A 12,212-nucleotide genomic window follows, 5' to 3' on the forward strand; every position below is an offset into this window, starting at 1 on the left:
TAACCGGAACCTTTAATTTTATTATGTGGAATGCTTAATGCAGAGTTAATAGGGGCTGGAGTACCTAGCAGAGGGGAGGGGGGGCAGAGGGAGCTACTGAGATAAATAAGAGGGGGGCAGTAATGAGTTACATGTGGACTTGGGGGCGGAGGGCTGCAGAATAGGAAAATGGGGGCAGAAGAGAGCTACATACTTTATTCAAATACCACTGGGAGGCAAAGGGCGAAAGGCCAGGGCAGCATGTACATGTCAGGAGTTTAGTGTCTTCAGCCTGCTGCCAGCAACCAGGGTGCTGGGCCCTGGGTCCCCCCTGGAGCCGAGGGTTTGGGCCTGAGCAGCTCTAACTCCCTGGGAAGCCCAAGGAGCTGGGGCTGAGAGCGCAAGGACCACAGAGCCTGGGGAGGTTGGGGGGCAGGGGCTGGTGGGAGCCGGGAGGAAGGCTCTGTGAATTGTCTCCGAATCCTTTCCTGGGGTCCCGGCCTCCTCACGTCCTGGGTGTGCCTCAAAGTAGGGAGGTTGTCCTGGAGTGGGACCTGGGCCCTTTTGCTCCATTAGACAAAGAACGAGGTTATTGGCACCGAAATGGATCTGAGGACCTCTGTGCCAATTCCTTCCTGTGTTCAGGAGGGCAGGGGGCACTGAAGGGTTGAGGAGACCTCCCTCTGAGCTCCCATCCCACCCTCACTCCCTTGAGGAGGTTCAAAGCTGTCCTCAGCGCCCCGCACCCAGGGGCAGATGGAGCCCCAGTAGTCCCTGACGCAGGTTTCTGGTTGCCGCGCTCTTAAGACACGTGGCCTGGGTGCACAGGTTAGGTCAGACCCCCTATTCCTCGCGGAAGAGGAAACACAGGCACAGGGGTGGCCAGGCCTCCGATTCCCATCCCACCGACCCTGGGTGCTTCACCCTCCCAGAGGAGGGTAGGCGGGGCCTGCTCAGATCCTGGGATCGAGGGTCATTCCTGGGGGGGAAGGTACAGCCCCTCATTTTTCGGTTTAGGGGCAACAAGCTACCTCCTTCTCCTCTGCCCAGCCGAGTAGCCCAGGGCTGTGCCTGGGCCGGAGCCTGGGTAGGACGGGGTGGGGTCATCAAAGGCAGTGAGCCAGACAGAAGGCCTTCCCCTCAGCTGTCAGCCTCTGCAGCCTCCTCCTCTGCCGCCACCGGGCCTGAGATGGGCGAGGAACAGGGCGCGAGGGCTGGGGGAAGGGGCAGGGCAAGATGGGTGGTGACGGGGGTGGGGGGCCCCCCTCTATGGCCGGGACAGCGTCGTATATACCGGCTGCTCCCAGTGTGTGGGGCTATGGGACTGGGGCCCTGAGGGGCTGGGGTCAGAGATGGCCGTGTAGAGGGGCCGCTGCGAGGGCCCCATGTAGGAGAAGGCCGAGTAGAGGCCGGAGGTCTGGCCCGAGTGGCCGTAATAGGGTCCTGAGGGCTGATGGTCAGAGTAGTCAAACTGGGGGCGGGAGATGGAGGGGAAGGCGGAGCCGTAGTGGGGCAGACTGAGGGAGGTGTAGGCGATCTGCGAGGTGGACGGCTGGTCGGTGTAGTGCGGGGGCCCCTGGGGCCCCGCCGTCTCCGTCTTCACCTGGGCTTTGGCGTCCACGCCAGGCGGCGAGACCGTGGGCAGAGCCACGCCTGGAGGCTTGGAGATCCAGGCAGAGTGTCCGCTGGCCACAGCCAGGGCGCTGCCCAGCCCGTAGCCGGCTGCCGAGTAGCCGCCCACGTGGCCCGGGTGCCCGTTGGGCGGCAGGTACTGGTCCAACTCGGCCACGTCGAAGGTCTCCATGTTGGACATTACCTCATGGCTGATCTCGCCGATGTCCACGTTGCCGAAGTCGATGTGAGGCTTCCCGCCCTCCCCCAGGGAGCGCCCATCCCGTTTGGGGTCTGCCTTGCCCGACTGCAGCTCTGTCTTTGGGGTGGTCGGAGGGGTGGGTGGGCCATGGCTCTGGCCTAGAGGGCGAAGGGAGACACAGAGAGAGAGAGAGAGGAAGCAGGAACCGAGGTCAGCGGCTGATGGTTCACTTTTCAGATGCAATGCCTCTGGGAGGCTGAGGATCCATCACGGCATGGCCTTGTATGTTTTAATGTGTTCGGGGAGGCCTGCGGTGGTGTTTGGCTATGTAATGATCTTGGGTTGATGTCCAGTCATTTACAAAATTCCTCAGTCCTAGGAATGAGTCTTTTCTCCTACCAGGATAGGACTCCCCTCTCTCACCCCCGCCCCCTCCCAGAGTTTCCATTGTCCCCATTGGAAGGTTCTTCCTCATACCAGCTGAAGTCGGCTGCCCTCCTGCGCTCCTTAGCTGTGCAGCCCGATGGGGTCTGGCCCATAGGCCCCGGCTTGCCCGCTCTCTCTTAAGCACACTCGGCCTCTGCTGGTTGCCCGCCTTGCTCACCTCTCAAGCCCTTATCACTTTGGCTGGCTCATCTGAACACCTCCGCCACCCCGGGCCCCGAATGGCGATGTGTCACCTCCCACCCCATCCCTCCGCCCAAGGCCACCTCAAGTGCCCTTTATTCAAGGAAACCTTCCCTCCCACCCGGCGCCCCCGACCACGCTCTCAGCTCCCATCACGCACGGCGCGGCCCACTCTCCTCCAGTTGCCTTCTCCCTGCCCTTCCAGGAAAGTACAGACACGAGTGACCTGTGCTACCCCGTTCCTTCGTCTGCCCGTTTGCCCTTTCCCAGGTCCATTCAGCAAACACTTAGGGGGCACCACTAAGTGCCAGACACGGTTGCCAGGCATAGGGGAATACAAACAAGTCACATGGTTCCTGTCTGCACAAGCTCCTGGTCTTGGGGTGGGGGGTCCAGGGATCCACCCAGGACTGGGGGCAGTATCACAGGTGCTGTGGTGAGGGATGGGTGAAGGGCTCAGGAGACCAGCGGAGGAAGCGCTCGCCCTGCCCTGGGGACGTGGGGAAGGGCTTGGGGAGGAGGAGTAGCGGGGCTGTTTATGGGGAAGAGAAAGCCAGGCCCACAGTAATAGAGTGAGCTGGTTCTGTGCACTGTCCAGGGTCTTGTGTGTGTATACCCCCGAGTCTCCGAAGCAGTGTGAGGGAGGGATGGCTGGACGGGGGATCCCGTCGGACAGAGAACGTGTTCATGGTCTAGCAAGCCAGGTGCTCCTTGAGGGCAGGCCTGTGCCGCCTCCATCAGACCAGAGGCAGTGCTGAGTCCTATGCTGGCCAAGGCGTCTGGACTTTGAGTAATTCTCGCTCTGTCACTGTGTGACCCTGGGCAGACCCCCTATCTTCCCTCATCAGTTTCCTTATCAGTAAAATAGAGATGATATCAAGCAGTTGAGGACATGGCCTCCTTCTGGAAGCTTTCCTTGACCAGAGTCTGGTGGGCAGCTGGATATTTTTGGAGACTGACTGGGGGGACAGGGGGGTGACTCCTCCCCAGAGGTCATGCCCTTGATTCTTCCTGTACTTAATTCACATGTTTTCATCACTGCTCATCCCTCTATAGAATGTGGGCTCCTGAGGGACCAGGGACCATGGGAGGCGACAGGAGGCTCCAGGGACCGTGGCGTCTCGTTTGGACGCCTGGTGTCTGCTTCCAGGTCTGGCACTAAGGACTTGGAGTGTGTCTTCTGAAGGCAGAGCTCTGCTCACTGACACGGGCCATGTGCCTGGCCCCAGGCACGGTGTCCTGTACGCTAAAGCACAAGGGATGTAGCTATGGCGCCAGCGGAGGCCCTGGAGCCCTCAGCTACGTGGCAAGTTACCCTCAGTTTTCTGTAGAGTCTGCTCTGTAGCATGAGGGTGATCTGCCACACAGCTGAGGTCTGAGTGCAGGCAGTGCGGCTGCCGCATCACAGTTGAGACAGATTGAATGCACTAACGCACACCAAGCAAGTAGCCCAGAGCCCGGCACACGGTAAGTGCTCAATTAACGGTAGCTGCACTCATCACCCGGAGAAGGCAATGGCACCCCACTCCAGTACTCTTGCCTGGAAAATCCCATGGATGGAGGAGCCTGGTGGGCTGCAGTCCACGGGGTTGCTAAGAGTCGGACACGACTGAGCGACTTCACTTTCACTTTTTCACTTTCATGCATTGGAGAAGGAAATGGCAGCCCACTCCAGTGTTCTTGCCTGGAGAATCCCAGGGACTGGGGAGCCAGGTGGGCTGACGTCTATGGGGTCACACAGAGTCGGACACAACTGAAGTGACTTAGCAGCAGCAGCAGCGCTCATCACCAATAAGAACAAAACAGGATGCCCTGCGTCTGGCTCCTCCAGGCCATGTGCTCAATGTCACATGCCGTGTCTCCCCCGTCAGACTGGGGGAGAGGCAAGGCGCTGTCCTCCGTCTGCCCTCCTGTTTCTCAGAATCGTCCTGTCCCACCTTTCTCTGGTGTAACTGACCCACTGGCCTCCTTCACGGGTCTCTTCACCCCGAACCAGTGCCCCTCCAAGCAGTCCTGGCCACAGCCCTCTTGCCCAGCCGCCTCCCCTGACCCCTGAACCCCCTCTGAACTGCCACTGGGCCCCTGCAGCCCAGCTGGGCCACGACTCAGCCCGGCCAGCCCTTCCCTTAGCCTCGGGTCTCAGGTCCTCCCACCCTTTGCCTCTCCCCGCTGCCCACAGCCTCCTCCCACCCGAGCTCCCAGCCCCAGGCTCACCTGAGGGGTGCTCAGGGTTTCCGTCTGACATCGGGGAGCCCTCGCCTGGGTGCCGGTGGTCCAGGTGGGCGCTCTTGTAGTGGGCCTGAATGGCGGCCGCGCCGCCCTGCTCAGCCTCCCCGCCTGGGCACTCCGACTCTCCCTGGGCCGCCTTCCCGTTCTTCCGTCTCCGCGGCTGGTACTTGTAATCTGGGTGGTCCTTCTTGTGCTGCATCCGCAGCCGCTCGGCCTCCTCAATGAAGGGGCGCTTGTCGCTCTCGTTCAGCAGCCTGGGGTGGGGTGGTTGGGGTGAGGGAGACAGCAGAGGGGCCACTGTGAGCGCCTGCCCTGGAAGAAACGAGGCCTCGGGGCTGGGGGAGCCTGGCGGGCAGGGTCCCGGGTGGGAGTTGTGCTGCCTGGTCTAGGGACTGGAGGATGTGAGCTTAAAGCACCACAGCCTCCGAGGGCAGCCATCTCTGCCCCCAAACCTCTCAGGGGCTGGGGTGTGAGAGAAGAACCAGCCTGCCGCTCCGGGCAGTCCCTGAGGATGGGGTTAGAATAGAGCTTACAATAGAGCTTCCTTCAGTTTGAAAAGTGAAAGTGAAGTCGCTCAGTCGTGTCCGACTCTTTGAGACCCCATGGGCTGTAGCCTACGAGGTTCCTCCGTCCACGGGATTTTCCAGGCAAGAGTACTGGAGTGGGTTGCCATTGCCTTCTCCAGGAGATCTTCCCGACCCAGGGATTGAACCAGGGATTGAACCTGGGTCTCCCGCATTGTAGGCAGACACTTTACTGTCTGAGCCACCAAAAACTCTTTCTTCAAAGCTGTCTGCAAGTGGAGCTGGATGCCTCGTTAGCGGGTGAGCTCCCTGGGACTGAAGATGGGCAAACAGAAGCGGCAAGGTGAGGGGGAAGAGCCCAGTGTCTGTTACTTCCTAGCTGTGTGACCGTGGGCAAGTCACTTCTCTGAGCTTTAGTTTCTTCACCTATAGAACGAGGATAATACCTACTTCCAGGTGTGGGAGTGGCCAGGATAATGGCTGTGAAGCCCTGTGCATGGGACCTGGGGATTGGGGGAGGTGGGGGGCAGCACCTCGAGAAACAGGTACAATTCTAACGCTGCCTGTGAGGTGTTGGGCAAGAGGACCTGCGGTGGAACCCTTCAACTCTGGAGTCATTTTTGTGAATTCCAGCATGGTGGGGCTGAGGGGGGGCAGGATGCGTGTGCCCCTCACTACGTACGGACCCCCACCTCAAGGGGAGATCGTATCTCCTTGTTGAGGGAGTGAAAGAAGGTAAAGGAAGCTCCTGTCTTCCGAGACCCTAGATGGGGGCTTTCAGACCCTCTTCCAGTCTGAGCCCAGCCAGTGGAACGCAGCCCCTGCAGACCATACGCCCACCCACCCGACTCCAGCCAGGGCTGGGGCCGCAGGGAAGTTCAGGGCTGGGCTGCCCCTGGTGAGGAAGGCAGGAAGGATGCCTCGAAGAGGGCCTCAGGGGGAAGAAACAGATTCCCAGATCCCCAGACATAAGGGCCTCTCCAGAAGCAGCTCTGTCCTTTAGCCCAAAGGGCCTCTCTCTCCAGCTGCCCCCTACACCCCCCTCTCCCGTGGGCGCCCTCTTCACCCAGTCAGGAGAAGGCGGGGCCCTCCCTGCCCAGGATGGGAGGGGGTGGTCATACCAGGCACCTCCTAGCGGGCAGCGGCATTCCTCTCCAGCTTAGCCTGCTCGGCTGCCCTCCCCCCGGGCCACAGCCCAGCCCAGCCCAGCCCAGCTCTCTCCAAGGGCCCCTCTAGCTGAGTGATGGGATGGGGACCCCAGACCACCAGGGGCTGGGAGTGGGATGCAGCCCTTCTTACCCAAGCTGCGCCCTCTCTCCCGCCCCTAGCCAGCCCAGCATAGGTGGGGCAGGCCCAAAGGTGGGTGCCTGGTGAGGAGGGGAGGTGGCACGTGGGGGTGCCTCAACCAGCCATGGCCCTGGCACAGAGGCTCCTAGGATGGCAGGGGACCCTGCACTCCCTCTCCCACCCCAAACCTTCCCTGTGCCCTCTGCCCACTGGCAAGCGGATGTGAATCCGAAAGAAAATGGCAGGGGGCACGGAGTGCGAGCCGGGGCACAGGCTAGACGAGAGGGAAGACTCCAACTTGTACCCGTCGGCACCTCCCAGCGCTAGTTCCCAGCAGCACCCTAACTTGGAGAGAAACCTACCTGGGGGGTGGGGGTGGGGTCTGCCAGCCCCAACCCCAGTCCTAACTTAAGCCCAACGCCAACCTCACCCCCAAACCCAACCCTAGCCGCACCCAGACCTTCAGCTTCAGCTCTGTTCAGGCTCTTTCCTGACCCCAAACCCGTCCTCTCCCACCACAGAAACCCAATCCCAAATTTCATCTTGACTCCAGCGCTAGCCCTCGGTCACCACAGCTCTAACTATAAACCTTGTTTGGTCTTCACCTCTGGGTCTCCAAGGTCTGGAACAGGGAGGGGCAAGGGGTGGGCTGGCTCCCCACCCAAACTGGAATCCCCATTTGGGGGGGGGGCTTCCACAGTAGGGCACACTGGCTCCATTCCACCTGCTCCCGTGGGGGCTCACCTAAGGGTCTGGGGAGGTTCCAGCCTGTGACCCCACCTTTCCTGTCTCTTGGCTCTAATTATTCTCCCCAGGCAGGTCAATCAATACACCACCCCCCCAGCACCATGAGATCAACATCTAACAGGCCTTTCCTGGCCAGGCACTGAAGGTCAGCAGTTGAAGGTTAGCAGTTGGCACACTCCCCTAGCCACTTGCGAGCCAGGGCCTGGACGCTGGTGTGTCTGACTGACCCCCTTCCAGTGTCCCACACAATCTGCATGTCTTTCTCTTTTCAGGTATAGGGCCTCTGATCGCCAGTTCTGCCCAGCTAGCCATCCCCCTTCTTGATAGCCTGAGATTCATGAGACAGTGGAGGGGCGGGGCGCACAGATTTCAGGAGAAGCCCCTGGAGAGGTGGGCTAGCTTAACCCAGTCCAGAGGTCTCCAGGGTCCCCACCCAGGATCCATGTAGCCCACTCCCTGTTGGCACAGCCTTTGATCCTTGTCACTGTCTGGTCACCCTCCCACTGCTGGGTTGGGTCCTGAGTAAGCAGTGCCTGCTTTCCTGGTTGTGCCCCCCCCTTCAGGTTGGCCCCTGGGGATCACCTCGGGCCCCTGTGCACACAGCCTGAGGTGAGGGGTGGTCAGGAACAAGTCCCTTTGAGGGAGCCCAACGTGGGGTTCTGGGCTGGGGGAACAGGGACAGACAGGGACAACAGAGGCTCCAACCTTAAATCCTTGGCAACAGCGTGGGGGAAAGGTCGGGGGGGGGGGTCCATCCTCGCTTTGATGCTCTTACTGGGCTTACACTGTGGTCTGCTCATGGTCCCTAAAGCCTGTTCCGTCTGCCTGTCTGCCTCCCTCCTGGTTCTCTGTCTCTCACTAGCTCGTCTCTGTCCCATGGCACCAAGGGTCCTGGCTTGGGCTAAACCCTGCCACGATGTGGATGGACCTTGGGCAGAGGAGCTGGCTTCAACCTCTGATCCTGGGCAAGGCTAGCCCCTCTGAGTCCATGCAGCAGTTTGACCACTGAGCCCAGGGCCTGCTGGGGTGAGCTGAGTGCTGAGGGGGGAGGGGAAGAAGCACCAGGCCTTTAGCAGGCCCAGGGGACTGGGTGCGAATTCCTCTCGGTCTCTTGGGGGCTTTCCTGCCCCTTCCACCACCTTAAGCCTTTGGCCTTCTAGGCCAAGCTCCACTGTGTTGGGGCTGGCAAGGGGAGGGGTGGCAGGCTCCCCTGACACTTTCTGCAGCTTGGATGCTCCTCGTTCCTGCTCTCCTCTGCCCTCATCCCACAACCTCCTGATCGTGTCTTAGAGGGGAGGGGTGACCCACTTCTGTCACCAAGGATAGTGTGTGGGAAGACTACTGGCCGAAGCGTCAGGAGACCTGGTTCTGGCCCTGGCTCCGCCACCAGCTGTTACATGGCCTGGGCGGTCCCTCTGCCTTCCTGGGCCTATCTCATGGACAATCTAGTGGGGAATCAGGTAACCTCTGCAGACTCTCACCTTCTGGAGCCCCTGTTCTCTTTCTGAGCTGCCCAGGACTTCTTGGGGGGTGGGGGGTGCCGTTGCCCTGGTCAACAACACATTCAAAAGGGAGCAGCCTAAACCCCAGACCAGAGGTGAGGCCGACTTCCTTCTCAGGGGCATGTTTTTCCCCCAAAGTTTGAGCTGCTTCCAGAGAACATGGGACTCTGAGGGACCCTGGGTAGGAAAGGGGCCAGCCTTTCCTCCTGGCCAGGGCTCTCAGCTCCAGGGCTGGAGGGGTAGGAGGTTACTCAATCCTGGGTGGGGCCCTGGAAAGGAAGATGGCGCCTGGACTGGGAGAGGGAGGGAGGGGAAGGGACCAGCCTGGCAGCTCTGGGACCCGGTGGGAGGGGGAGTCTCCTCTCCACGCGTCCCCTTCCCTGGGGGGGATGAAGAAGCCCTGGGTCTGAAGGAGGGGTGCTCAGAAGGGTGCAGAGGAGGAGGCTGGGGTAGGACAGGGACCTGCAGCGGTCGGCTTGGCCTCCATCCCTCACCCTTTCAAAGACCCGGACCTGAATTCCTTGTCTGCCCCCATCTCAGCCTTGCAGTTCTCCACCTGGCTGCCTCAGTTTCCCTGCCTCTCCAGCCAGGCCTTCAGTTCTTTCACAGACGTTTCCCTCGCATCCCCCTTGACCCTGGGGCAGCGGCACCCTTGAGTGGCACCTGCGGAAATGGGGTTAGTGGACGACTATGGTGTGGATACCTCCACCAGCCTTCCCTCCCTTCCACCTTCACTCTCGCCCACCCCGCCCAGAAGCCCAGGCCCCAGCTCCTGTCACCGGCAGAATTCCAACCGCGAGGGGGCGCCTTCCAGCCCACTGCCCGGGCTGGGGAGCGGGGCCTAGGCCGCTGGAGACCGGCGCGAGCGCAACCCCAAAGGGGTACGGGGGAAGGGTGGGCCCGATGCCCTCAGCTGGCCGTCCAGTCCCATCGAGGAGGCGGCTGCCCCAGGAGAAGGGCCCAGGCCGTGAGCGCCTCGCCCCATTCCACCCGCAGGTAGAGGGCCCGGGTAGAGGGCCCTGCGGGAGCTCTCCGAAGGCGGGTCGGGGGCGCTCACCTCCAGAGCTTGCCCAGCGTCTTGCTGAGCTCGGCGTTGTGCAGGTGCGGGTACTGGTCGGCCAGCTTCCTGCGCGCCGCCTGCGCCCACACCATGAAGGCGTTCATGGGCCGCTTGACGTGCGGCTTGCTCTTGCTGGCGCCGTTGACGCGCACCGGCATGGGCACCAGAGTCCAGTCGTAGCCGCTGAGCACCTGGCTGACGGCCTCGCGGATGCACACGGGGAACTTATCATCGTCTGCCTCGCCGTCCTGCTGTTCCTTCTTGACCTTGCCCAGCTCGCCGGGCCCCGGGCTGGCTCGCAGGCCCGAGCCGCCGCCGCCGCCGCCGCCGCCGTCGGGCCCCAGCGAGGGCGCGCTCCCCGGGGACAGGCAGCGCGGCTCCTCGGAGCCCACGGGGCTCAGCTCCACCTCGGACAGGTCCTGCTCCTCTGCCATGTCGCCCCCGGCCGCCTCCTCGGCCGCCTCCCCGGGGCCCGCCGCCGGGTTCCTGGCGAAGAGTCCAACGCTCACCTGGACGACGGGAAGGAGGGCGCGATGGGCGGCCTGCGCGCAGCCCCGACGGCGGCCCGGCACGCGACTCAGGCACAGTCCCAAGGTGGGGCCGGCAGGCTGCCCCTAAACCCACCGCAGCCCTGGGGCCCGCGCACATGCCAGACCCGGTCGGCCTCTTAGCTCCCGCCTCCATGTCTCCCCCCACCTGGTTCCAACCGCCTCTTGCTGTGGGTGGGTTCGGGGTTTTTTTGTTTTTTTTTTAAACCTCCTCTTGGGTGGAGGTTTGTTGATGGAAAGGAAGAAAAACGGACTCTTTCTTCTGCTCTAATCCTGGCTCCTGGAATTTCCCACCTTTTCGCTCACCTTTCCTTCTTCCCTCCCGCCTGCCCCCCGACGGGGGACTAGAAGAGGAACTGGGCTGGGGGCAGACGCGGGTGTCAGCTTCTCTCAGCCCCACGCCCCCCCACGCCCCACCGCAGGGTCCCAGGCCTGGGCCCCGGGAAGGGAGGAGCGGGCTGCGCACTCACTCACCTCCTCGGACCTCTCCTCCAGTCTAGGGCTCGTCCTGAGGAAGTGGAAAACCGTGTCCCAAGGTGTGCGGTCCAGCTCGGGAGCTGGGGGTGGGGGACGCTGGTGGGCTGGTTGGGAGGGGCTGGGGGCCCCCGAGCCTCAGGCCACGGGCCTTGTCAGGACGGAGCCTGAATCCTCACCACCAACCACCCTGGCCGGACAGCCTGAGACTGACTGAGCGCTGAGCTGCTGCCGAGGGCTGGGGAAGGAAGGAGGGGGGAGAGGGGGAGGGGGAGGGGAGGGAGGGAAGGGCAGAAGGTGGAGCCTCCAGCGCTTTCCTTCATCCCCAACACTCTGGGCTCCTCTGCCAGGCCCCCCCACCCCAGCTCCCTGCGCTGCTGGCTGCCCCCAGGCCCATCCTGGGAAGGTGTAGGAGTGGGGGTGGTCAGGCCGGGAAAGCCAGTGGAGGTAGGTGGGGAGGGTCACAACGTGTCCCTTGGGCGAAAACTGGGCCCACCTGGGACCCCCAACCTCTGTCTCAGGTGTCGGAATGGGCAGCTGGCAGAGGAGAAGGCAGGTGACGGTTCTGTCAGTGGGGGGGTGACACTGGCCGGTGTTGCTTCACTTAAGACCTCTTATTGCGTGCCAGCCTGTCTCACCCCGCCTCCTACCCCCCACCCAGCTGTCCTCTTTCTCAGACAGCAGGAGAGGAAGATTACAGGTCCATACCTGGTGAAGCGGGGTGCAGCTGGATACCCCCTGCCCAGTGCAGATGCCCCGGCTTCAACCCCAGTCTCCTCTCACCGGACACCCAGCACCGCAAGGCCTGGGCTGGCTCGAGAGAGAAAGGCTAAAGTGTGCGGGAGGCTGGGCCCGCACTGGGCTGGGGTCCTCTTCAAGTAGGTCTGAAAAGCTTCTGGGGCCCTATTTCCTGGGACCCAACTCCCTCCACCCTGGTAGGGGGAGTCCCAGTCCTGGTTGTCAAGCCACCCCCCACTCCTCCACCCGGAGAAAGGGTGAGGAGTCTTCTTCCTCTCTGCCCACTTCTCTACTCAACCCCACTCCCCTCAGCGGGGTGACTCCTTCATTTTTTTGCCCTGCCCATCATCTAAGGCTTTCACAGGCCTCTAAGACCACAGCCCCTCTCTCTTCTCAAAAGGTGGGTGCTGAGGCAGAGGTGCGGGTGTGTGAGGAGGACAGACGGAGCTGGGGCCGCAATGATGACCATGGACGGTTCTGAGCTCCTCAGCGGCTGGGCGAGGCCCCGGGCTCAGCCCAAGGGAGTCGCGTCTGGAGCGGGGCTGGAAAGGGGGTCCAGGCAAGGCCTCGTGCTTGGGAAAGGCCAAGGGGGTTGGAGGGGGTGGGTAATGGGACACAATGAGGTAGTCACACGAGGCGAAGGCATGTTGGGGGTGGGGGGAGCGGACACTGGAACACACACAC

General features: G+C 62.2%; 1 protein-coding gene across 1 annotated transcript; it reads right to left on the reverse strand.

Annotated features, from left to right (window-relative positions):
* SOX10 (SRY-box transcription factor 10) lies at positions 1-11,018 on the reverse strand. Its single transcript, XM_061418484.1, has 4 exons — positions 10,791-11,018; positions 9,766-10,277; positions 4,634-4,902; positions 1-1,950 (listed from the first exon to the last, which is right to left on the reverse strand). Exons 2-4 carry the CDS (start codon positions 10,200-10,202, stop codon positions 1,247-1,249), a joined length of 1,410 nt encoding a protein of 469 aa, XP_061274468.1. The 5' UTR covers positions 10,203-10,277; positions 10,791-11,018; the 3' UTR covers positions 1-1,246.
* Between the last annotated feature and the right edge of the window lie 1,194 nt (positions 11,019-12,212).

Source organism: Bos javanicus, chromosome 5 (assembly GCF_032452875.1).
Source record: "Bos javanicus breed banteng chromosome 5, ARS-OSU_banteng_1.0, whole genome shotgun sequence".
NCBI classification, from domain to species: domain Eukaryota; kingdom Metazoa; phylum Chordata; class Mammalia; order Artiodactyla; family Bovidae; genus Bos; species Bos javanicus.